At 50.9% G+C, this 24,996-nt stretch overlaps 1 protein-coding gene across 5 annotated transcripts; it reads right to left on the bottom strand.

Moving 5' to 3' along the window:
* Positions 1 to 810: 810 nt before the first annotated feature.
* Positions 811 to 24,141, bottom strand: ZNF746 (zinc finger protein 746). Of its 5 annotated transcripts, none has more exons than XM_041752859.1 (7): positions 23,670 to 24,141; positions 20,358 to 20,657; positions 20,148 to 20,274; positions 18,887 to 19,000; positions 5,601 to 5,792; positions 4,993 to 5,118; positions 811 to 3,627 (listed from the first exon to the last, which is right to left on the bottom strand). In XM_041752859.1, the coding sequence occupies exons 1-7, from the start codon at positions 23,691 to 23,693 to the stop codon at positions 2,561 to 2,563; spliced, it is 1,950 nt and encodes a 649-aa protein (XP_041608793.1). In that variant the 5' UTR covers positions 23,694 to 24,141; the 3' UTR covers positions 811 to 2,560. The 5 variants fall into 5 exon arrangements, with proteins under 5 accessions (XP_041608793.1, XP_041608795.1, XP_041608797.1 ...); XM_041752861.1 differs by having other exon boundaries at positions 811 to 3,624; XM_041752863.1 differs by having other exon boundaries at positions 20,148 to 20,229; positions 23,670 to 24,137.
* Positions 24,142 to 24,996: the final 855 nt, after the last annotated feature.

Here is a 24,996-nt window from a genome sequence, read left to right as displayed (position 1 = left end):
GTATGGTGAGCTGGGCAGACACCAGAAGTGTCCCTCGTTGATTTCCAAGGACTGGAGACAGGTCCAGTAGGGGGGAGGGCAGTGGACAAGAGGCACACTTGAAAGGGGCCAGAGCTACTGGTAAGGAGCGACGCCATCCTCACAATGGCCCTGGATGAAGCCCACTTTTGCTCCTTCCCCATCTCCCACTCCCATGCCCTCGTGGCAGTTTGAGGCAGATTTTATTTTACATTTTCTGTAAAATAAATTTTACAGAATTTTACTGATCATTTTCTTAAAACGACAACGATCAAAATGAAAATGACTGAAAATATGAGCTAAAACATTAACAATTGTTAACTCTGGTTGACGGGAACATGGGTGTCAGCGCAACACAAACGCCACGGGCAGACTTCTCTTCCGGACCAGGAACACAACCACCACAGGCACCGTCAGTCCTTTCTTCACCTCTGCCCAAGACAAGATGCAAAGAGAGAACATCCTGCATCTGCTTTTCTTTGATATTCTGCCATTTTTCCCCCCAGGCCTAGCTTCATGCCCCGCATATCAAATTACATGAAGCCAAGTTACATAAACCATGATTATATCCTGAAGCACAGTGACTGGATGTGTCACAGTTGTCCCTCCGCAGTCTAACTTCTCTGGATTCTTGCACTCGCAGCCCTCAGGGACAGCGGCCCCCTGGGATCAAGGTGACTAAGGGCAGGAGGACGGTGTGAAGAAGCTGGCCACATAGCTCCCGAGCGAGAAGTATTTCGAGGTTCATCAGTGCCCAAGGTACATGGCTAAGAATGGAACCAACCAAAGCGCCTTGGTGCTGGTTAGGTTTTATTTTAACAGGATGTTTCCTCTTCATTTGTTTTTCAAAATATCAGTTATATCAATATTAGAAGTGTAAACAGGTACAAAATATACAGTACATAGAAACAATTTTTCTTAACTAGTCTATTGCCTAATAAAAGTACGCATGAGGGAGCTGACTGAAGGGAGGATGCCATGGTCTCTTGCTCCTCAGGGGAAACAAATTACCCATTTCGGGGAGGGGGGGGAGGGAATCAGTGGCTGCTCCAACAAAACAGGAATGGATTCTTGTGTGGTAGGGACAGCATTGTGGTAGAATCAAGAGACTTGGGCCATTTCTGATTCTACCTCAAAGATGTCAAACGGGGAATGAGCAAGCCCTTGCCCCTGACCCAGCCGCTCAGACCTGCCACCGCGCGCCCTCTGTGGGGATGAGCTCACACACCAAGAAGGCCAGTGCTCAGCTACATCCTGACCCCTGACGATTTTGCTAGGGTAGATGTGGTACAGATCTTAAGAGGGTGAAACCAGAAACCTTCCCTCCTCCCATGGATGGGCCTTGTCTAATCTGAGGCTCTCCTCAAAGGCTGGCACAGCAAGGTGCGCTCCCCGTGTGAGGCTGGGATGTGTCCCCTTTGAGGAATTTATTTCCTCGTCTCTAACAAGAAAGAACACTTGTCCTGCGTGCTTCACAAGGTCACAGCAATCAAATGAGACGTGAAGTGAAAGCATTTTGACAATGAAGAAACACTACACAGAAAAGAAAAGAGAAGCATCTCACTGGAGTGGAAAGCAGCCCCATGTGGGGGTGGGCAGGCCAGGCTTTGTTTCTGGCTCTGCTGGTATCTGACATTGAAGGGTTCCACTTGCCCGCCTCTGCCTTCTCCCCTCTGCAGCTCTACCACTTGGTGTTCAGATAACTCCGCATTATAAGGCCCTGAGTCACCTCACAGGGTGACACCACCTAGATCCCTTTTGATAGGGGTGACAGATGGCCAGTCATAGGCCAGCACTTTGGGAGGCCTTTTCAGGTAGAGGAGAGCTGGGAAATGGGACGGGCTACTGGTGGACAAGTCCTTCTCCCAGTTGACACGAGGTGGGGGGGGCACAACTGAGGTGCTGACTTGGGGTGGGGAGCTGGAGCCCCAAGCCCAGATCTGCCCGGCGCTGAGCACAGCCTGTGGGATGGAGGTCTCAGCAACCCCAAATCCTCCGCCACCACCAGCCCATCATTCCATCCCTTGGAGTCAGTGGGGCCACGGAAGTCTACCACCCCACCCCACCCCCACCCCCCGAGTCCCGGGCTGGCCAACTCCCGGTCCGCTCACCATCAGGCCTGGTAAGGCCATGGCCGGCACAAACACACACTCCGGAACCAAAAGTACACTACGAAGTTTAAACTGGTACTACAACTATTTTCCAGCTTTTTTTTTTTTCCCCCAAGAATTAAAAAAAAAATTTTCATAATTAAATTACTTAAAATTCTAGGCTGCTCAGTTTCACAATCAGAGAATTCTATTTTGTTTCGAGGTGGAAGCCGGATAGTTTCTCTTTCTCCAGTGATCAGTTCGGCAACTTGGAAATTTGCTTTCCCGGGTCCCCGCTTTCACTGCCACCCCGATGTCCAACTCGATGTCCGCAGGTGGGACTTCCGACCTCCGTGGCCTGGGCTGGGGGTGGGGTGGGTGGGGTGGGGCAACAGGACCGGGAGCCCCCCTCCAGCCAGCCCGGGGGTGGGGTGACGGGACGGGGGTGCCCCTCACAGGTCTGCGCCGTCGCTGGGTCCCAGGACGCTCAGGCCACAAGTCCAGTCGGTCACAAGGTCTGTGGAGGCCAGGGGTCCTTTGGCGGCCGGGCTCTTGAAGGGGTCCGGGGGCCCGGCCGGGAGGGGCGGGAGGGGCTGGCCGCGGACCGGGGCCTTGGCCCCCGCCGCGTGGTTGCGCTGGTGCTTGCGCAGGTGGTCCTTGCGGATGAAGCTCTTGCCGCACACGGTGCAGGCGAACGGCCGCACGCCCGTGTGGGTTCGGTAGTGGTCGATGAGCTTGGAGCGCTCAGTGAAGCGCTTCTCGCACTCGGTGCAGGGGAAGGGCCGCTCGCCCGTGTGCAGCATGCGGTGGCGGATGAGGTGCGCCGGGCGCGTGAAGCAGCGGCCGCACTCCCCGCACCGCAGCGCGCTGCCGTCCCGCGCCCCGCTGCCCGCAGCGCCCGGCGCCCCCGGCGCCCCCTCGGGCAGCCCGCAGCCGCGCTGGTGCGCGCTCAGGCTGACCTGCAGCTGGAAGCTCTTCCCGCACGTGGCGCACGTGAAGGGCCGTCCTCCCGGGGGCGCCGCGGGGTGCTTCTTCAGGCCCGGCTTGTGGCCGAAGCCTTTGGTCCGGCCGGGATATTTACAGGGGTCGCTGAAGGGTCTCGGGGCCTGGCTGGGGTCCAGCACGGCCTCTCCGGTGTCAGGGGAGCTGTAGGGCACCCCTTCAGGCCCAGTCCTTGGGTTCAGGCCCACGGGGGGCTTACACCTGAAATTCCAGCCCCACCGGACCCCCCCGAAGAGCCAGTCCCCGGGAGGGGTCTCCTCCTGGGCCACCGCGGGGCTGAGCTCACCCATGTCCCGCTCTGGCCGGGTGGGCTCTCTCAGCCCCAGCACAGGGTCCTGGCTGGGGAAGGAGCTGCCCTGGCTTTCCCAGGCTCCTTCCTGGACGGGGCTAGGGAAAAACCTTGTGGCTTGGCCTGGTCCAAACAGGGTCCCATGAGCCTCTAGGTCAGTAGGATGCACTGGTGTGGCCACCACCTCCTCTTCCTGGACTTCTGTTTTTATCACAATTTTTACATCTGCTGAGAAAGACAGAAAGACCCAGTATCATTCTGTCCCCACACCTGCTTAGAGAAGGAAGACCGATACATGGGTCAGCTTCAGGACTACCACTGCTCAGCCCTACTCTCCCCACCTCAGGATCCAGCTCAGCAGAGCATCCTCCCAGTGGTCGGTCATATGGCTGCCTCCAACTGGGGGGTGAGGACCTTCACAGGTAAAGCCACCATCACATCTGTTCACCACATTACATGTTCACTTTGGCTATTAAAGGCTAATCACACATCTATCCCAAGGTTGAACCACTGATGCCAAGGTTGCCAATAGGCAAAAAACACTGTTGGGCTGAGGTGGATCTGCGATGGTGCTTTAACCCTTCCTCCCCCCAACACAGACCAGCTGTGGACTTCGGGTGACTTTCTGATCAACAGCTCATCTGTGATACCCTATATCATAGGGTTGTAGGAGGATTAAACCCTATGACGTGTCTGAAAGCACTTAGCATGCTATTTGGAAGGTAGCAAGGATTCAGTAAATGAGGCCAGCTACCTAATGATAAATATATTAATGAAAAGGTAAAAATGTCTTTGATTTTATATAAATGTATTTGAATCTCACATCTTGAAGTTTTATATCAGGGATCTAGGCTTTTGTCACATTTTTGGGGGGGGGGGTGCTAAAATATGATGGAAATGATTAAGGTAATAGGTAACTGGCCTTCAAAACAGGAGTAAATAGAAAAACAATCCCTAAATGTGGTAGTGGTTCTTCCTGATTCTGGCCCTCACATGCCTGTCTTTGGCGGTATTGATATTTAAGAAGCCGTTCTGGTTTGGTTTTGGTGTATCAAGGTCAGCCTAGAGCCAGGGTTGCTGAGTACGGGCAGGAGGGGCATCCTCTCAAGGCATCAGCATATCAGGGTTGACCAGTTAAGACCATATGAGATAGGAAACAAACTGAGGGTCACTGCAGGGGAGGCGGGTTGGGGGAAAGGGAAACTAGGTGATAGGCATGGGGGAGGGTGCGACATGATGAGCACTAGATGTTATATAAGACTGATGAATCACTGATCTCTGCCTCTGAGACTGATAATACATTATATGTTAATTAACTGAATTTAAAAAATGAATAAAAAAATAAAAGCTCTAAAAAAAATAAAAGACCATATGAGAAAGGGACAGTTGGAAACATTCTTAAGAAAGGCTGTTCAAGCATAAGACTTTGGAAGGAGATAAAGGACAGACTGTTCAGAGTCCGAACATCACAGACACCTAGCAGCCTGGTGGCTGAAAGGTCAGGGCCGTTCACCAGTAAAAGTGAGGCCCTGGGCTGAGGCCACCTTCCAGGCAGACGTGACCCCTTCCCGTCCTTTTTCTACCAGCCCATACCTTCTGTGGAGGCTGCCGTGTTGAGCTTCAATGTCCCGTCTGAGCATGCTGAAGAAGGATGGTGGGGAGGGAGGTCCGCCTGCCAGGAAGTGGGTGGGATAGTGGTTGAAAAGTTGGAGTGGACACCTGCAACGAGAGATCAGAACCCATGGGTTAGGGGAAGGAAGGGCAGGCTAGACCCTCAGATCCTGCTTGGGTCTCTTCTGTGGGAGCATAACAGTCCTGCCTCTCTGCACCAGGTTTTCTTTTGCTCCTTCTCTGAGGCAACAGGAAGCACAGATGTCACCGGCCTATTTCATATAGTCCTCTCGGTTGCGAGGCAACTGGCAATTTAAATGCCTGATGGTGGGGGCAAGAACAGGAGTGCAGCTGATGAAGTTCGGGCAGAGACATACCAGGACAAGAGCATCACCAAACTGAGGGGGGAGGGGCTTCAAAATATCATTTGGTACGGCCCCCTGCCTTCAGGTGGGGAAACTTCTCAATGAATCAGGCTAGATGTTTGAGAGCCCACAGCCCCCACAGTGCTTCCAGAAGGTCTTTCCCCACACCTTGCCCTTAGTCCCTGCACCTTGTTCCTGGTATCTGTTCTAGTTGCGGCCACTCACCAGAGGCAGCATCTGTAGAGACGTCTCCTGCTCCGGAGTCCAGCTGGCTGAGGCCCCATGGCTCCTCCCCGATATCTGGCTGTCCAGTTGCCCATGCCTCTACCCCCAGAGCCTGCTGCTCCTGGAGCTGGAGCTCGCCCTCCTGCTTGATCTGCATTAAGAGGTCAGGGGCAGGAACTGGGGGCCCGGAGCCTAAGAAAGGGAAAGTGCATGAACATACAGCATCAGGGCCCCTCGGCCCTCAGGTGGACACACATCCAGCTAAGGAAATGGGACAGGGGCTTACCACGGTCAAACAGCGGAAGAACCTGGTGGGAATGCAAGACCAAAGCAAGCAGGGCCAGTAGAGCCTTCTGGGCAAAGCATGAGGTTACACGGTGTTGAGCACAGGGTAGGGTGGGAAAGGGTGAGGAATGCAACAGTGCATTCTCAGGGCTGGACCTCTGGCCCATGGGGAAGACTGAGCTGCTCTGGGGAAGTCCTGCCCCCACTTTTAACACAGAAATGCTACAGAAAATGCAACCCCAACTATCTCCCAAAACCTTACCCCCATATATGTATATAAGTGAGCAGAAAAGAAAGATTCCAGATATAAGAATCAAAGGGCAAATACAAAGCCAATCAAGAGTTCAAACAGGAGCCAAGTGACCTGTAGAGTTGCTGGAACAGGACACAGGCCTTAGGTGCTGGGCTTTGGTGTCCAGGTGAAGCTGGGAGCACCACTGAGCTGCCTGCACGAAGCCCAGAGCCAGGAGGCTCTGTCCCATCAGTGAGCTGGGGACTAGTGAAACTCCATCCACCTGAGGGCGCTACAAGGAAGCTGCCACCTGCCTGGGGCCATGAGTGGGATGGGACAGCCACCCTAAGAAATTAGAACTTCCCCACATCCACACTGAATTTGTGCCCCCCACATGATGTAGAGACCCAAAGCTGAGAAATTCACAGAAACGTTGGCTGACCACCATGGCAGCACAGGAGGCCACCCCCCAGCACGGGAAAATGCAAACCTGCTCTGCAGGGACACCCCACATCCCCCCACAACTCAGGTCCCTGTGAGAAAACTAAACCTGTAACCAGAAGAGGAGCCAAATGACATGAGAGCTGCAGCTGCATTCACTCCCAAGGAGTAGGGGAAAAAGAACAAAGTTGAAGGATATGGGGACCCAAGTCCCACCCAAGGGACTGACACACCACAACCCAAGGGTATCTGGTGCCAAGTCACACCATGGAGTGGCCTTGAGGCTTTCAAGTGGCTCCCGAGGACCCGCAGAGGTGGACAGTGAGTCTCAGGAGGACAACACTGAGCCATTACCAAAATCACAACCAATCACACGCTGATAGTAAAAGTAGTCGTGTCAGTGGGTCAGCAGAGGTCAAACACTGCAGGATCTGGGCCTGTAGAGATGCCAACACTGGGATTATCATATGCAGAGTATAAAGTTTCATATGGAAAAAACAAAAAGGGGGAGAGGCCGATAAATAAGAGAGTATCAAAACTGACCAGATTTTGGAAAAGAACAAAATACAATAAAATACAATAACTGTAATGTAAAAATCCAATCTATAGGGCAAAAGAACATAACACAAACAACTGAGCAGGGGATGGATGGTGCGCTAACTAGAAGACAGATAAGAAACGATGGATGGAGTTGAAGATATGAAGAGACGTCCTCAGTTACTAAGGATAGTACAAAAATGTTCCAGAATAAACAAGCAGGGAGGAGGTGGGCAAGGTGATATTCAGAGAGATAACATTGCAAAATTTCCCAAACTGTTGAAAACTATTGAAAATTAAAGCTGGATCAAGAGGAAGAAATCCATGCCCAGGCATGCTGTGGTAGGAGTCAGAGGTCTGTTTGGCGGAGAGAAAGGCAGATGGCCCACCAGGCCACAATGGCTAGACAGGTGGCTGACTTCTCAACTTCCTCCTCTCAGCAAAGCATCTTCGAGGGGCTAGGAGAAAGTAACATTCACCCGAGAATCCACAACCCTCAAATACAGGAATGGAACAAGAGTATTTTCAGACACACAAAAACTCCTGTACAAACACAGAATGGGAGTCTGTCACTGACAAACCCACAACAGACTTCTATTTGGGGAAAAAAAAAATTCTCCTAAAGTCACCTCTAAAAGAACAGAAACAGGGACGCCTGGGTGGCTCAGCAGTTAAGCATCTGCCTTCGACCTGGGGCGTGATCCTGGAGTCCCAGGATCGAGTCCTGTGTCGGGCTTTCTGCATGGAGCCTGCTTCTCCCTCTGCCTGTGTCTCTGCCTCTCTCTCTCTCTCTCTCTCTCTCTCTGCGTCTCTCATGAATAAATAAATAAAATCTTAAGATAAATTAAAAAAAAAATAAAAGAACAGAAACAGAACATAGAACTTCAAACTAATAAAAAATAATAGTTTGAGGAAGAATCTAAATGGAGAACTCGCAAAGGAGGGGTAGTAAAAAAAGAAATATAGAAAAAGTGGTCTAAAGTCAAAACACAATTCAAGATGGTGGGTGAGAATCCGAACACGCTAGTGACCACAATCAGCACTGTCCGTTGGAGAAACTGGGCAGGCCACATAGCTCATTCTAGATTTTCTAGTACTATGTAAGTAAGTAAGTAAATAAATAAAGAGAAACAGGTGAAATTAAGTTTAACAATAGTTTATTTAACCCAAGCTAATTAAGATATTATTTGTCAAAATGTGTGGTCTATGTCTACAATGGTAGTACTTAGAGGAATTTTATGACCTCGTATGTTTATATTAAGAGAGGGGCACCTGGGTGGTTTAGTTGGTTAAGCTTCTGCCTTTGGCTCAGGTCATGATCCTGGGGTCCTGCAATCGAGCCCTGGGTCGGGCTCCCTGTTCAGCTGGGAGCCTGCTTCTCCTTCTCCCTCTGCCTGCTGCTCCCGCTGCTTGTGATCTCTCCCTCTCTCTCTCAAATAAATAAATAAAATCTAAAAGAGAGACAGAGAGACAGAGAGAGAGAGAGAGAGAGAGAAGATAGGTAGAAAACTAAGGGTCAAGCAGTCAATGCAAGATGCAAGAAAAGAACCAAAAAAAAAAAAGAACTAACATCAACAGAAATCCTTTGAAAAGTAGAAGACAAGAAATTATATGAGAGTGTAAATTAACAAAAGAGAACACAAAGATAGAATATAGAGAGCCAAAAGCTGTTTTTTTGAAGAGAATATTAAGCCACTATATCCCTAACAGATTATCAAACAAAAAGCAGAAAGCACCAATAACCAACAAGGAGAATGAAAAAAGAAAGTGATTATAGGAACAGCAGAGATTAGGGGTGCCTGGGTGGCTTCAGTTGGTGAAGCGTCTGCCTGGGGCTCAGGCAGTGATCCTGGGATCCTGGATGTAGCTCCACATCGGGCTCCCTGCTCAGCAGGGAGTCTGCTTCTCCCTCTCCCCCTCCCCCTGCTTTCTCTCTAATGAATAAATATAAATTTTAAAAAGTAGCAGAGATTAAAAAGATAACAAATAATTTGTAAACTCTGGGGAAATGGACAAATTCCTTAGAAAAACTAGAACTTGCTAAAACTGACTAAAAATTAGAAAACCTGATTAGTCCTATACCTATTAAACAACTTAAATCAGTAGACAAGAATCTCCCCTACAAAGAAAACTAGAACCTCGATGGCCTCACCAGTATTTTTTACTCAAAATTCAAGGAACGGGTAATTCCAATATTACACAAACCCTCTGAGCAAATAAAAAGGGATCACATCATAGCTTATATCTTTAATATCAAAAGTAGACAGAGTCTGAGAAAGTAAAATCATATAGACCAGTCTCACTCATGAACAAAGATTCAAAAATCCTAAACAAAATAACTAGAGTATTAAATCCAGCAATATATATATAAAGGATCATGACTAAGTTAGGTTTATTCCAAGATTACAAAATTGGATTAAAATCACACAATTTATCATATTAGCAAGTTAAAGGAGAAAAACACATAATCATCTCAACAGACACCAAAACAGTATTTTTTTTTTTTTTTACCAAAACAGTATTTTAGAAAAATTGAATGTCTATTCTTTTTAGGAATATCTAGTCAACTGGAAATCCAGGCAGCTTCTTTAACCTAATAAAAGGGCACTGATAAACTTTTAACAAATGTTAGATGCAATGTGAAAAGTTTAAAAGCATCCTTTTTTTGTTGTTGTTCAAAGATCTTATTTATTTATTTATGAGAGACAAACAGAGGGAGGTAGAGACCTAGGCAGAGGGAAAAGCAGGCTCCCTGTGGGAAGCCCGATGTGGGACTTGATCCCAGGACCCCAGGATCACACCCTGAGCTGAAGGCAGATGCTCAACTACTGAGCCACCCAGGCATCCCTAAAAGCATTCTCTTTAAAATCATTAACCAAGGATACCACTATCACCACTTCTATTTAAGGATTTCTTGTAAGTTCTCAGCCAGCACCGTAAAACAAAAGGAAAATAAACCATAAAGATTTGAAAGGAAACAAAAAATTCTTATTACTCCTAGAGGATATGATTCTCTTTTCAGAAGATCTGAGGATCAGCAGACAATTATTAGAACTGTTATTAGCCATAATGAGATTTTGAGCAAGGTTCTTAGAAATATCAATAAATATAAGACAACTGGATTTTTGTACATTTTCAAAAAGGGTTTTAAGGGAGTCCATCAAATACTATTTTTCTTCCCTGTCCTGGAGCTTAACAGAGAAATAAAAGAGGAAGGCAGGTGAGGGTAAGCTAGTTTTACTACTGATAACTGAATATTACCAGTGGGCAAGAGGGACCCTAGTACTGACTCTAGGATAGGAAGTCCGCCACTGGACCATAGTGAAGGAACCTATACCAAGCAGAACAGAGATGGCCTGGCCCCTGGAGGTGGCCAGGTGCTCCAAGGGAGGAAGATGGATGGGCAAGGACTGTGCTTGTCCAACTCTGCTTGCACACTCTCTGATGATGAGGTATGTTCCTGGTGGGCTCCGTGGAGGGATGCCCGGGGGCAGAGAGAGAGAGACAGTATATCATATAATTGAGCCTCTACTACATGAGAAAAAGTGCTGGGAAAAGGAGTTCCCTGCCCACCCTCCCCAGCCCCCAGCATATGCCAGCAACAAACAAAAAGTAGGTCAAAAAAAGGCACCACTGGGGCACCTGGGTGGCTCAGCTGGTTAAGCTTCCGATTCTTGGTTTAGGCTCAGGTGTTGATCTCAGGGTCATGAGACTGAGCCCCGCTTTGGGCTCTGTGCTGGGTGTGCAGCCTGCTTAAGATTCTCCCTCCCTCTGCTGCTCCCCTCCCAGCTCTTAAACTCTCTACAAAAAACAACAACAAAAGGCACCACTGATAATACATGGAAAAAAATTTTAAAATAATACAAGGAACCTAGGAATATATCTAACAACAACAAACTGTACAAGATCTTCTTTGGAGAAAATTCTAAAACTTCATTGAAGCATACCAGACAAATGAGCTAAATGGAGGGGCTTAGGCCATTCACAAATAACATGCCTCCATATAGCAAAGGGATCCGTTCTCTCCAACGTGATTAATAGGGTGAATATAATTCCCATCACAATCTCAACTGGATTTTTCATGGAACTTGGTATAAGGTAATTAGGAAGATGAGCCCAAAGAGCAAAGGAAAAGAAGACCCAAAGAACTAGTGAGAAAGAACCAGGGTCCCGGCCTCACAGCCAAGAGCCTGAATGTGAAAGACAGAACTCTTAGAAGATGTGAGATCTTATTGCCTTGAGGTAGGGTAAATTTCTTAATTGTGACCAAAAAAAGGACAAACCATAAAGGTAAAGTCCAAGTACATTAAAATCAAAAGCATCTGTTTTTTAAAATATACCATATATGGAGAAGATATTGGCAATACACACACCTGAGAAAAAGATTAACACACAGAACATGAAAGGAGCTTCTACAAATGAGTAAGTAACAGGAAAACAAAAGAAAAACGCACAAAAGCCATAAACAGGCATTTCACAGAAAAGGAAATACAAATGGCCTATAAACAGAGGGTATAATGTTCAGTCTCCTTAATTAGGAAAATGCATGTGTTAAAATAGGAATCTTCAACCAATGCACTCCCACCCGATGGGCAGAAGTGAGGATGTGAGGCATTTCCAGGGCTGGCGAGGATGAGGTGCCATGGGGACCTGTTGTTGTTATTGGGTGTCTGGGCACTGTGCACAGGTGCTGGCGGGTGGGGCCCCTTTACGGAGCACTCCCAGATGTTACCTGGAAAAGTCGAACATGCACCTTTCCTACAACCTGGCTGTTCAATCCTGGGACTACACCTAGGGAAACTTTTACTCATGCACCATAATGTTCACAACAGCATTGTTCCTAAAAGCAAAAATGTTAGAAACAACACAATCGCCCATCAACAGAAGGAAGGAATGCACTGTGTCCCAGTCGTAAAACAGAAAATCATACAGTCATGGGAAGGAATGAGGGCAGCTGTACTGCGTCACCATGGATGATTCTCAGAAACAATGTCCAGTGAGGAAAGCAAGCTAAAGAAGAATATAGATGGTGTGATCTCATTCATAAAAAGTTCAAAATGTTATTTAGGAACATAATACATACGGTATAAAAGTGTAAAGAAAAGCAAGGGATGGATCACGTCTATGTCTAGATTTTCTGTTTATTTGTAAAAGGAAGGGAGGGGGATGGGATCGGAGAGGGTGATAGAAGGTTCTGGTTGTGACCTATTTCTTTTTTTATTTTTTTTTTAAATTTTTATTTATTTATGATAGTCACACAGAGAGAGAGAGAGAGGCAGAGACACAGGCAGAGGGAGAAGCAGGCTCCATGCACCGGGAGCCTGACGTGGGATTCGATCCCGGGTCTCCAGGATCGCGCCCTGGGCCAAAGGCAGGCGCCAAACCGCTGCGCCACCCAGGGATCCCTTGTGACCTATTTCTGATGCAGGGGTACTGAGAATGTGGGGGTCCACGCTTATTCTCTAAGGGTTACATGGATTTCATTCTTTTTTTTTTTAATTTATCTATTCATATATATAGAGAGAGAGAGAAGAGAGAGAGAGAGAGGCAGAGACATAGGCAGAGGGAGAAGCAGGCTTCATGCAGGGAGCCCAACGTCGGATTCAACCACAGGTCTCCAGGATTAGGCCCTGGGCTGAAGGCAGTGCTAAACAGCTGAGCCACCCAGCTGAGCGACCCGGGGTGCCCATAGATTTCATTCTCTACCCATTTGTTAATGTTATGTATGATACAGGTACAATGTTTTTTTTTTTTCAATGTTTTAAAGAAACAAAACAAAATTAAGAAAGCAAAACCAACAAAACCCATTTGATACAATGCAACACTTGCTCACAGTAACTTCATCCAGAAGTGGAAGGAAACAAAACATCTATAAACTTTTATGAGAGTATCATCAAAAGTCTATGGCAAAAATCATCCTTACTGCTGAGACCTTCGAAGCACCTCGCACAGATCAGGATGCTGGTTATCCCCAGGACTTAACAACATCCTGGCCAAACTGCTGAACAAGAAAAATAATAAAATTTGTAACGATTTTACACTGGATCTTAGCCCAAAGGCCGAGAGGAGAAGTGATAAAAGTTGTAACGATTTTAAAAGAAGAGATAACTTTCGTGTTGTCTACAGAAAAAAAATCCATGAGAACCTAAACTGACAAGTCAATTATTAGAAATGATTAGAAAGTTGAGCTGAAGTGGTCTTTTACTAAAGAAAGTCAACAGCAGAGCTGCATACTTGTAATAACTATTTAGAATGAACTTAATGTGAAAATGCCACTCACAACAGAAACAATGATCAGAGAAAACGATGGAGTCTATTCAAGCCGCACAGAAGCCTTCACTCGGTGAGTCTTCTCCTGGGGGAGAGGGGCTCATGTTGTGAGGAGGCTAATTCTCCAGAAATGAAATGAGAAAGTACATGCAGTTCCAATCAAAATTCCAGCAGGATTTTCTGAGAATTTGACATGAAGATTCTGAAACTCAGAACAAAGGTTGAACAACAGCCAAGAAAAGTTTTGAAGAGCAAGTAGGGAAGGCTTGGTCTTCTAGATTGAGGGCTTCTTATGAAGCTAAAACAGCAAGTGTTGGCATAGAGGCAGACAGAGACCAAAACACCTGAATAAAGAGCCCAGAAACTGTGCACGCATGCATGGGAACCTGGTTCATCACCAGGCTGGCATTACAAATCATTGGAGAAAAGACAGAATATTCAGCAGACTTTTTTGGGAAATCAGATGTCCTTGTGGGGGGGGGGGGATTTAAATTCTCCCTGGCAACCTACACAAATATTAATTCTTGAGAGATTAAAGACTTAAATGTGCAAAGCAAAACTTCAAAGTTTTGTCAGAAGATGGAGAAGAAAGTCTTTCTGACCTGGAGTGAGGTAGGGAAGGCTATCCTATGACAGGAAAAGCAGATTATAAAGGAAAAAACTGGAAAGTTTGACTGGACCCCAAATTAAGACATCTATGCAAGCACAACAAAGTTAAAACACCTGCCCCAGACCGGGAAGATATTTGTAATGCAAATAAGAGACAAAGGGTTTGTATCCAGAACCTGTATACATACAGAAGTCTGAATCAATAAGAGAGTGAAAAGCACCAGTAGAAAAACAGAAAGAGACAATTCACTGAAGAAACCAAATAAACATGAAAAGGATGCTCCACTTCAGTAAGAGTCGGGGAAATGAAAATTAAAATAAGATGTCATTTCAACCTCCATCAGATTGACAAGAATCTAATGCTGAAGGAGGGCAAAGATGTAAGACAACAGGTACTTGTAACTGCTGATGGGAGCAGTACAAGCTGTGTCACCATGGCAATGGTGAGGGTGCCAAGTATGCCCTGTGATGCGGGGGGTCTGCCCTGGGTCTGTTCCCCGGAGAGCCCGCAGTGCAGGGACACAGAGAGACGGGTGTCTCTGTGTCTCTGCCCACTGTGGTATCACTCATGAGAGTGAAAAATCAGAAACAGCTTAAATGCAAATCAACAGACCAATGGAGAACAAATGGGAACAAAGTTGCTTTGGAGAACAGATATTAAGCATCTGTTAAAATTAATGATCGGGATCCCCAGGTGGCACAGCGGTTTAGCGCCTGCCTTTGGCCCAGGGCACGATCTTGGAGACCCGGGATCGAATCCCACGTCGGGCTCCCGGTGCATGGAGCCTGCTTCTCCCTCTGCCTATGTCTCTGCCTCTCTCTTTCTCTGTGTGACTATCACAAATAAATTAAAAAAAAAAAAAATAAAGGAACTTAAAAAAAAAGAATAAAATAAAATAAAATGAATGATCAACAGACACAAATCTGAAATACATGATAATTGAGTGATAAATACAATGACATTTATACCATTTCTCAAAACACACGAAACTGTATCATATATTCCTTGTGGTTACATATATACATAATAGCTTTAAATAAAAGTTTTAAAATGTGGGTAGAAAGGACGAGATAAACATCAACTTCTGGACAACTGGTTACCATGGGGAAGAATGAGTCTAGGAAATCTAACAAGGAATTTAATACACCTATTTTAATACACAAGTATTTTAAATTCTGTACACTACATACATTCAACAAATAATTGAATTCCTACTCTGTGCTAGTCAGTATTTGAGGGGCCTGGAATGATTGTATGAACACAAGAAATAAAAGTACTTGTCCTTTTGATATTCACATCTTAATGGGGAGAGCCTGGCCGGCCATACAGAAATCTATAAATATGAAATCTATCATCTCTCTCTCTGAAATATGTGTAATATCTACCTCTATCAACTCTGTAAGTATGAAAGATATATAACAATCTAGAAATACATATACTAGATGATGCTATCTGCTGTGGAACAAACCAAAGCAGGAAAAGGACACTGGGAGTTCTGGGTGGGGAAAGGGGCTGCAATTTTAAATAAGGTGACAATTTAAATTTTAAGTCAGAACCCCAAAGGAGGGAATGGGTGGAGCCTGGGGAGTACCTGAAGGGCATTCCCGGCACAGGGCACTGTGCGTGCAAAGGCTCAGAGCCTGGAACAGCCCCTAGTGTTGGGGGGACAGCAAGGAGGATGGTATGGCAGGAACAGAGGGAGCAAGATATTAACAGAAAAATAAGCCAAAGTATCTGAGTCAGAGGGAAGCCAGTAAGGGGTTTGGAAGCAAAGAACATAGGGCTTACTCCGGGGGACTGAATAGTGCAGGAGTGGGCAGGCTGGTTGGGAGGGGAATCACAAGAGATGATGGGTTTGGGTGGCAGGGTAAAGGAGATGAGATGTGATAGCATTCCGGATGAGTCTGGAGGGAGTGCTAGCTTCTAGAAGTTCCAATGGATGTAGGTGTGAGGAAGGGTTGAGGCTGACCTCTGGGTCTTGGCCTGCAACTGAAGGGAGGGCAGAGGAGACACTGAGTGGAGGGATGAGGGGAGGAGGAGATCTGCTGGGCACGTACTTGGCACAAGATGTTTATCCCATCCAAGTGGAGACAGACCAGGCAGCTGGGGGTGCAGAATTCAGGGAGGAGCTGGACAAGGGCACTGTGGGAGCTGTTGGCACAGCCACTGCCAGGATGGCAAGTGTGGGTGTGGAGGGAGGAGGGAGGACACCCTGACGCGCAGAGGTCAGGAAGAGCACCAGGAAACAGCAAAGGAAAGGTGTTAAGTAAGGCAGGAGAAAACCAGGAGGGGAAGCACCATCAAAGAAATGAAGCTGGGAAGAAAGCGAGCAATGGTGGCAAATGTCACCAATGGTAAGACCAGATCTTTAATGCCATGGGGGGCCCCTGTGGCCTTGACCGGAGTATTGATGGAAGGGCCTCCAGAGTGGGAAGAGGAATGGGAGAAAACAGGCACTGGAGGAGGGTGCTCCTGGGGAGCAGGACACGAAGGTAGAAATGGGGCAGTTGCTGCAGGGATGTGGGGTCATGAGTGGTCAGTGTCCAAACTGGACAAGTGACAGCAAAGGCAGAGGCTGGTGGGAAGGATGGGGAGGCAACCTGAGGCCTCACCAAGGTAGCCTGCACTGGGTCTGATGCCCAGTGGAGACAGGTCTTCTGGTGGGCCAAAAAAACACAGTGGGTGATTTGACCTGTGGGCCAGAGTTTGCCAACCTCTGGGCAATTGAATGGACCAAGGAGACACTGGGTGACTGGGGGGGGCAGTGCTGAAGGCCCCCCAGCCTGCAGGTGAGAAAAACAGGGCTCAGGAGGTCTATCCAGCCGTGTGCAGCTGCGTGGGAGCAGGTGCAGATTTAACCAAGATTACAGTTCTGCCAGGTGAGTACAATGACGAAGAGGGGTGAGGGGGCGAGGGTGACACTGGGCCAGAGCCTTGGCTGGGCAAAGAGGGAACCCAGGACCAGCTGGGCCATGAACGGGCTGGATGCTGGGGTCAGGGCCTAGGAAGAGAGATCTGCAAAAGAAGGAGAGGGGTACGGGGTGGGGGCAGGTTCAAACTGAGATGATGGGAGGGGTGCATCACTGTCTGCAGTGGGTGCTGGGGCGGGGAGTGACCTTAGGGTGGGTGGTGGAGGGGGAGCGGAGGCTGGGGACCTCACAGGGCCTCTGGGAATGCTGCCCTACCCGGCCAGAATGGCAGGAGCGGAGACAGGGTCTGCAGGAGGCAACTGAGGGAGAGGTGGGGTTTCCAGGGAGGAGAGGAGCACAGGGGCCACATGGAGGAGCAGGGACATGGCTGCCCTGGATGTGAGGAAGGGGTGGGCCGCAGTGGATGCAGGCTCCAGGATGCAAGAAGAGCTAGGACTCATTTGGACAAGAATGAGGGGGATGCTCGGGGAGAGCCTGGGGATCTGAGGCCTTGCTAGGGACTAAGTGCCCCAAAGCAGTGGGAAAATTTAGGAACTGAAGACAAGTGGGACGGCAGGTCCAACAAGGGGCTGCGCAAGCACAGACAGGGTGTGGAGCGAGCTGGGGGGTGGGGCAGGGCTTTTCCAGCTGATGTGGGTGGGGTAATAGGGTCCTCGATGTCAGGGGAGGTGGAGAGCGGAATTTGTGTTGGAGGGGAGGGCATGTCCGGGGTCTCACCAGCAGCCACCGTATTTCTGGGCCCGTTCTCACATTCATGAGTGGCAGGGTGGGAAGCGGAGAGGCCCCCACATCTGTCCCCCCACCCCAGGCTAGGAAGCCAGGCTCCACGTCTAAGCCTCTTCTCCATCCACAGAGCGTTCTGCTTAGTGATCTCTCTGTCCTCCCCTTCCAGCTCTGGCCTTGGCACCTAGCAGAGTCTCAAGGGATGTCTGTGGAACTCAACTGGTGACGGCTGTCCTCAACACCGACTGTGTGGCCGGCTCTGCACATGGGCTGCTCTGGCAGCATGACACTCTACTTGCCTACTTGAGGTGGAAGACGCATGTCAGTAATCACAAAGGAAACACAGTAGGACTTTTTTACTAACACAGGCATTCAGACAGGGGAACCCGAGGCAGGTGGGACAGGCAAGGCAGTTCTGTGCGAAAGTGGGCTGAGCCTGCAGAGGCAGGGTCTCCTGGCCAGGGACGGACTGTCACCTCCCCGCACCTGCCGAGGGCCTCACTTCAGTAACCTGGCTTTCCTCACGCAGCCACCTGCCTCCTCCTGAACTTTCAGAGGTGCTGGCTGGCTCCAGGAAGATCTGAGGCAGGGATATCGGGTATCCAGATCCACCTTAAATAAATCTGTCGTTATAATCATGTTGAAACATGTGGCCAGCCACTGGGATTGGCTCCTGGCTGGGGGTAAGGCTGGCTCTTCAGAACACTGGGAAGGAATCAAATTTTGTCTTCAACACACTCCTACCTTCCCGATCAATGTCCTATCTTCTCTTCCCCTGATCTGTGCACTGGCTCTATCTCTTTTCTTTTTTTAGAATTTTACTTCTTCTTTTTTTTTTTTTTTAATTTTATATATTTATTCATGAGACACACACACACACACACACACACACACAGAGGCAGAGACACAGGCAGAGGGAGAAGCAGGCTCCACAAAGGGAGCCCGACGTGGGACTCGATCTCAGGTCTCCAGGATCAGGCCCTGAGCTGAAGATGGTGCTAAACCACTGAGCCGCCGGGGCTGCCCTATCTCTCTTCTAAAAGACTAGGTTTGCTGCCTGTTTTCCACACTGGGAAGTATTCCTGGAGTGTCTGCAGAACAGGCTATAGGTCATAACTATTAAAAAACTTAGACTTAAAACATTCGAGTCTGAGGTTTCTTCTTGGCCCTTCCTGGAAAGGTCATACCCCCTGTGGCCCTTTACTTCCCTGTTTCCACCTGACTGCCTGGTGTCCCTTGCCTTCTCTCAGCTCCTCACCTGGACTTGGGTCCACAGGAACATCTGGAACCTTGGGGCCAGGGCGACGCCAGCTGCACGGCTCCTTCCCCTGTTCGGTCTGGGAGAGGACCTCGGGCTTGGAGATGGCATAGTCTGAGGAAGGACACAAAGGTTAGCTTTGGCCATGGAGTCCCATTCAGAGCTGGGGACAGGCAGCCTGGGAATCCAAGAGTGGCCAAGAAATGGAACTTCTAGATTAGTATAGAGCACTGGTTCTCCACCACAGGCAATTTTGTCTCCTAGGGGACATTCAGCAGTTTGGTGTCTTTTTTTTTTTTTTTTTTTAAATTTATTCATGAGAGACACAGGCAGAGGGAGATGCAGACTCCATAGAGGGAGCTCGATGCGGGACTCGATCCTGGGTCCCCAGGATCAGGCCCTGGGTTGATGGCAGTGCTAAACCACTGAGCCATCCAGGCTGCTCTGACACTTTTGACTGTCATGACCAGGGGTTGGGGGGTGAAATGCTCCTGGCACTGGTGGGTCAAGACCAGCTGCTGCTGAACATCCCACACTGTACAGACCAGCCCCACAACAATCATCTGGCCCCAAATGTCAGTGCCCAGGTGAAGAAACACTGGTAGAGTCTCCCTATTAGGCAGCAGTGTATTTCTTCAAACTGAAATACAATGTCACGCCTACACCTGTTCCCATCTTCACTGAGCATGCCTTACAGCCTACAGATCTGAGGTCACACAGAAACCAAAACTGTGCCAAGAGGAAAGAAGCCCTGGAAGGAACAGCCTCTTGGGGCTACCATGTGTGGACAGTGACAGTGGCCCCAGGGTCTGAGGGAGCAGAGCCTCGAGGGATGAAGACAGCACTGGCCATGGGAAGCATGGTCTGCCCAGATTCTTCACTAACCCAGAGGAATGTTGCCAGAAAGACCACATATTCCTGTAAGAGAAGGCCAAAGAAATCTGAGCCCACGACATCCTGGACCTGAGAGCAGCCAGAGGCTTGACTCTGTCTCAGCAGGACAGAGGCGTCCATGCTCTGTGCCTGGATAGGAGAAATGCCACCACCCCTCTCTGTCTGGCAACCTGTGAACTTCACCAGGTACAGGGAGCTTTCCACTTGGTCATCTGGTACTCATCTTTAGTAAAAGGAGGAAATAACTCTTTGCACGGTCAGAGTTTCTAGTGATTTACACATCCTGGTGACGAAAGCCACCAGCATGGAGAGGAGTTTGGGGACACTTAAAATCACATTTAACAGAAAAATGAGTATCAGGCCTTACCCAGCGACACCAGTGTCTCGTAGTTGCCCCGCATCACATGCTTGTAGAGCTCCTTCTGCCACTCGTCCAGCTTGCCCCACTCCTGCTCAGAGAGATACACGGCTACATCATCAAAGGTCACAGGCACCTGGAACAGTGTCACACACGCTCACCCACACACTTACAGGCACCACCCCTCAGGCCATCCCACCTCAGGTGCCCGAGGGATACCTTGGGGACTTCTCCTTTGCTGCCTGGTGGCAGCCGCAGAATCCAGAAATTTCGGTTTTTCAGCAGGTTCTCCATGTTCTCCAGCCGCCTCTGCAGCAGCCCGTACTCCTGCAGCAGGGTCCCCAGCACGGCCCACTTGCCCTCCAGCTGGTTCCCGAACTCCACAGCCGTCTTCTCGCAGTCCGCCAGCTTCTTCTCGGCCATCCCTGTCCGCCCTTCTAGGGAAAGCAAGCGGGCAGCCTGCGATTCGATCTTCCTCTCCATGGCCTGAATTGTGGCTGCCATCGTCCACGGAGAAATCTTTCAGAAACAAAGAGAAGTCTGTGACCACTCAATCCCTCCACCACGTTCCTGGAGCCCCTCTCCCCCAGGGGGAGGGGGGCTTGGCAAGGGGCGCAGAGCTCCTATTGAAAGTGGGGATTCTCTGTGCCACATGCACGATCTCAGCCTAGCTATCAGCTCCTCTGGGTAACCCAGGCACCACCGATGTGCGCTGTGCACCACCTTCCCTCCACGGCCTGTCACTCACTGCCCTGCCTGGTGCCCTCCTGCATCTGCCCAGCCCAGCTCTCTGAAGGCAGCACTGCATCTTTTGTAGCACAGCACGTGGCCCGTGGAAGGTGCTCAGTGCAATTCTGTTAAATAAACAGTGACTTAGCACTGCCAGCGCCTTTCAGGGGATAAATAGTAAACTGCAGATTTACTAGAGCCCAGCCAGCACCTCCCATCATAATCACACAGGAACTGTCTACGGATGATGACCTAGCAAAAAAAACAGCTGGTTCACTGAACCGGCACAAACATGAGCATTGCTCAACTGCTTTTTTTTTTTTTTTTTTAAAGCATCTCGTGCCTCTTTTTAATAAACATAAAAATCAAACAGCTAATTCCTCTTCCCCCAGTACAATCAGATGGTCTCCTCCCAGCTGCTCCTCCTTAAACTAAACATCACCATTAGTGTAAATCTCCCCTGGCCCAGAGTTAGACTTTTTGACACAGGTAGTGTGGCTGGTCAAGGGGACAAAATCAACACAGGTCCACTGGGGCCCCAGAGTCTGTTTCTCTCACCATACCCACCCCTCTCAAGGGTCTGAGACATTTTTGTAACTACCCCAGGATCAGTGGCACACCTTACAGATTTTAAGGTAAAACACATGCCATAAAGCTAGACTTTTGTATGTATGACAACTGTCATAAAGCTTCTCCCAAGCAGTGACTTACTTCCCTGTTGCTGGAAAGTTCACATGGTAGCTTGAATGACCTGACTGGCAGTTGGGAGACCCTGAGGAAAGGGCACATTTTGCTTTGGGTAGGGGCTGAACCACCTGCCCAACCCATATCTGAAGGTGGGACCCCTGGGTCAGAGAGAAGGTCCAGACATCTGTGCCTTCTTCTGGCAGTGCCTGAGGACGGATGTTTCCTTACAACATCCTGGAAACTCTTCCCAAACAAATGATTGGTGACTATCTGCATAATGAAATGACTAGTAGGAACCAGTGTGGGCTCATTTGGAGAAAGTCATTGAGAACTACAGCAAACAGTGAGAGGAGAGTAAGAGCAGAGGCCAAAAAAACCCCCAAAAAACAAAAAAACAAAAAACAAAACAAAAAAAACAACCATCAAGCACCATCAGTGCTTCTGTGGTTGTTTGGAGGGAGGCTGCATCAGATGACCTCTGACCCAAAAAAAGGGGCTTTCTCACTTGGTCTCCAAGGATGGGAGCAGCTGGATAGGTAGAGAGCCCCTGGAGGGACTCTTGCTCTCCAGGGGTGGGTGCTTCTGCCCCAAGGCTGCAGGGTCTGTGCTGGGCTGGCACCTCAGGCCACCCTTGACAGCTGCTATTCCTTCCTTGCCCTCTTATCCTTTCTGATCAGTCCCTGCCATCTGACTCCAGCCTCCAAGAGTTCGCTCCAGAAGTATCCATTTGATTCATCACCCAGCTCCCCAGCTGCTGAAATCCTATTCAGCCTCCACATGCAGTTGACTGCCATATTACTGCAAACTTTGCGTTGCAGGAAAAGGACACCCGCATAAACTCAACTCCCTTATAAACAGTTAAGGCACACACAGTGTGCTCACCATTTTAATGGGGCAGGGAGCCCTGTATAAGACCTTCACCCCATTTAGTGGGAGGTGGGGGCTGTTTCTGCTCAGGCCCAGCTCCTTACTAAATGGTGGGTGGATAATATGGGGTTGTCCTCAGGCTCCTGCCAAGAGGGCAGAAGCCCTATCCTTGGGAGGACCTGATGGTAAGAGACTCCAAATTCTTCAAGGACTCTGCACCCACAGGATGAAGTCCAGGCATTAAAACCCCTTCCAACTCTCCCTGCAGCCTTCTCTCCCACTGCCTCCCTACCAAAACCATCTCCCAGGGAGCAGTGACTGCTTTCTAGTCCTTGAACATGCTGGGCACTGTCTTCTCTCTGGGAGTGCCAGCCAACCTCCCTACCTGAAAAGTTCCACTGGTCCACTCCGCCGGATGAAATCCCAGCCTTCCCTAAAAGCCCAGCTCAAATCACAGAAGCACAGGTCAGGAAGGGGTGCCAGCCCCTCCCTCTCCTTCCCCTGCCCTCCCACAGCACCTTTCTACCTCAATGCAAGAACCACTCACCTCTTTCTGTTTGCACTACTGTCACCAGGGTACCTGCCTGATCCCCCAACACACAACATGCCCCTGAACACAGACCAACTGTGTCTTTTCGCACTTTCTAGCTGTGCGGTCCCAGGCAAGTTAACTTCTCCAGGCCTCGGGTGTTTCTTTTGTGTGACGGAACGAGCACCTACCCTACAGGTTTGTTGTGAGGACAAAATAATGCTAACAGGGCTGGTGCCTGCCTGCTTCTACAAGAGGGAGCAGCTGTCTTCCGCCCCGACCTCGATCGGGCTGGGCACTCGGTGTGTGCGGAATCGAAGCCGCTTCGGACACCTCCCAGGTGCCACCAGGCCGCTGGGGGGAGCTGGGGGGTAGGAACGCTGAGGCAGAGCGGTGGGCAGAGAAAGGAGACGCGGGGTGGGGGCGCGGAGATGAAGGGGCCAGCGGATGGGGCGGGGGCAGGAAGCCGCGGAGGGCTGCAGGAACTCGGCGTGGGGCGGCCTCCGCTGCGGGCACGGCCGTTCCGCCCAGCTCGGGCTCGGCCGCGGATGGGGGCCCGACCGGGGCGCCGTAGGCCCCGGCGGACCCCGCGCCCCGCTCGCCAGGGCCCAGGCCCGGGGGCCCGGCGCGGCCCACGGAGCCCCTCCCCGGGGCCTGCGGCGCCGAGTGCTGGGCCCGGGCCCCGAGTCCGCGCGTCGGTGCGCGCGGGCCGCCCTTACCGGAGCCGCGGCCGCCTCGGCCATGGCCGTGCGCTGTCCGGCCCGGCCCGGAGGAAGTCGCCGCCGCCGCCGCCGCCGCCGCCGCCGCCGCGCGGCTCCACGCAGGCCGGCCCCCGGCCTCTCCGCAGGCGGCGCCCGCCCGGCCCAGCCTTCCCCGCCCGCGTCGCCGCGCTCCTCGCTGGCCGGCCCGCGCCGCTCCGCCCGCAGACGCGCCGCCGCCGTCAGCGCCCGGCCGGTCCACACTGCATCCTGGGAGCCGGCGCAGGCCCGTGAGGCTTCCTGGAGGCAGCGCGGCCGCACAGCCCCACCTGCAGCCCGGAGAGGCGAACGGCAGGCGCGGCGCCCGCCCCGCCCCGCCCCGCCCCGCCCCGCCCAGCGCCCAGCAGACCCACCCACCCGCCGGACCACCCGCCTGCGGATCACCTGGATCTGGGTCTTCCAACCCCCGGCCTGCTGACCGCCCCCCCCCGGCCCCCCGACCCCCCGACCCCCCGGCCTGCTGACCCCCCGACTCCGGGCCCTCCGACCCTCCCGACTCCGCAACCCACCGGCCTCCGACTCCCCGGCCCCCCGACCCCCCGCCCCCGGCCTGCTGACCCCCCGACTCCGGGCCCTCCGACCCCCCCGACTCCGCAACCCACCGGCCTCCGACTCCACTCCGGACCTTCCGACCCCCCTGACCCCCTGACCCCCCCACCCCTCGACTCCCCGACCGCCCCGACCTCCGGATCCACCAGTCCACCCGCCCGCCGACGCTGCCCGCCCCACCGGCCTCCTGACCCCGGGCCCTGACTCACTGACCCACAGACCCACGTGGACCCACGGGCGCTGTCCGACCCACGGGCCAGCCGACCTGCCAGCCCCCGACCCCCTGAACCACCGGCCACCGACGCGGCTTGACTCAGTTTTCCCTCCCCCCGCACCAACGCTGCCGCACCCACTGGCCCCTGACCTCCGACCCACTGGCCTCCAGATTCCCCCACCCCCCACCCCGGGACCCACCGGCCTAGAGCCCCGTGTGCACTCAGTCTCGGCCCGGACCCCGCACCCGACCCGCCCGCCTCGCGCTCTGGACCCCACGCGCCGGAGACCCGCTCATAACAGCTCCAGGGACCAGCCGCGCGGGGGTGGGGGCGTGACCGCGGCGACAGCAGCCGCTCTCCCTGCGAGCCCAGGGGACCAGCGCCTTCTCCACAAGGGCACCTGCCACGTCGCCTCTGCTGCTCTAGGTCCTGCCAGGCAATCTGGGCTTTTCATGTATTTGTTTAGTTAGACAGCTGTAGCTCACGTCTGTGTTGGGTTGAGATGGAATAAATCCCTCCAACAA

This window comes from Vulpes lagopus, chromosome 4 (assembly GCF_018345385.1).
Source record: "Vulpes lagopus strain Blue_001 chromosome 4, ASM1834538v1, whole genome shotgun sequence".
NCBI lineage: Eukaryota > Metazoa > Chordata > Mammalia > Carnivora > Canidae > Vulpes > Vulpes lagopus.
The sequence above is the reverse complement of the archived record's forward strand: the minus strand, read 5'-3'. Positions and strand labels throughout refer to the sequence as shown.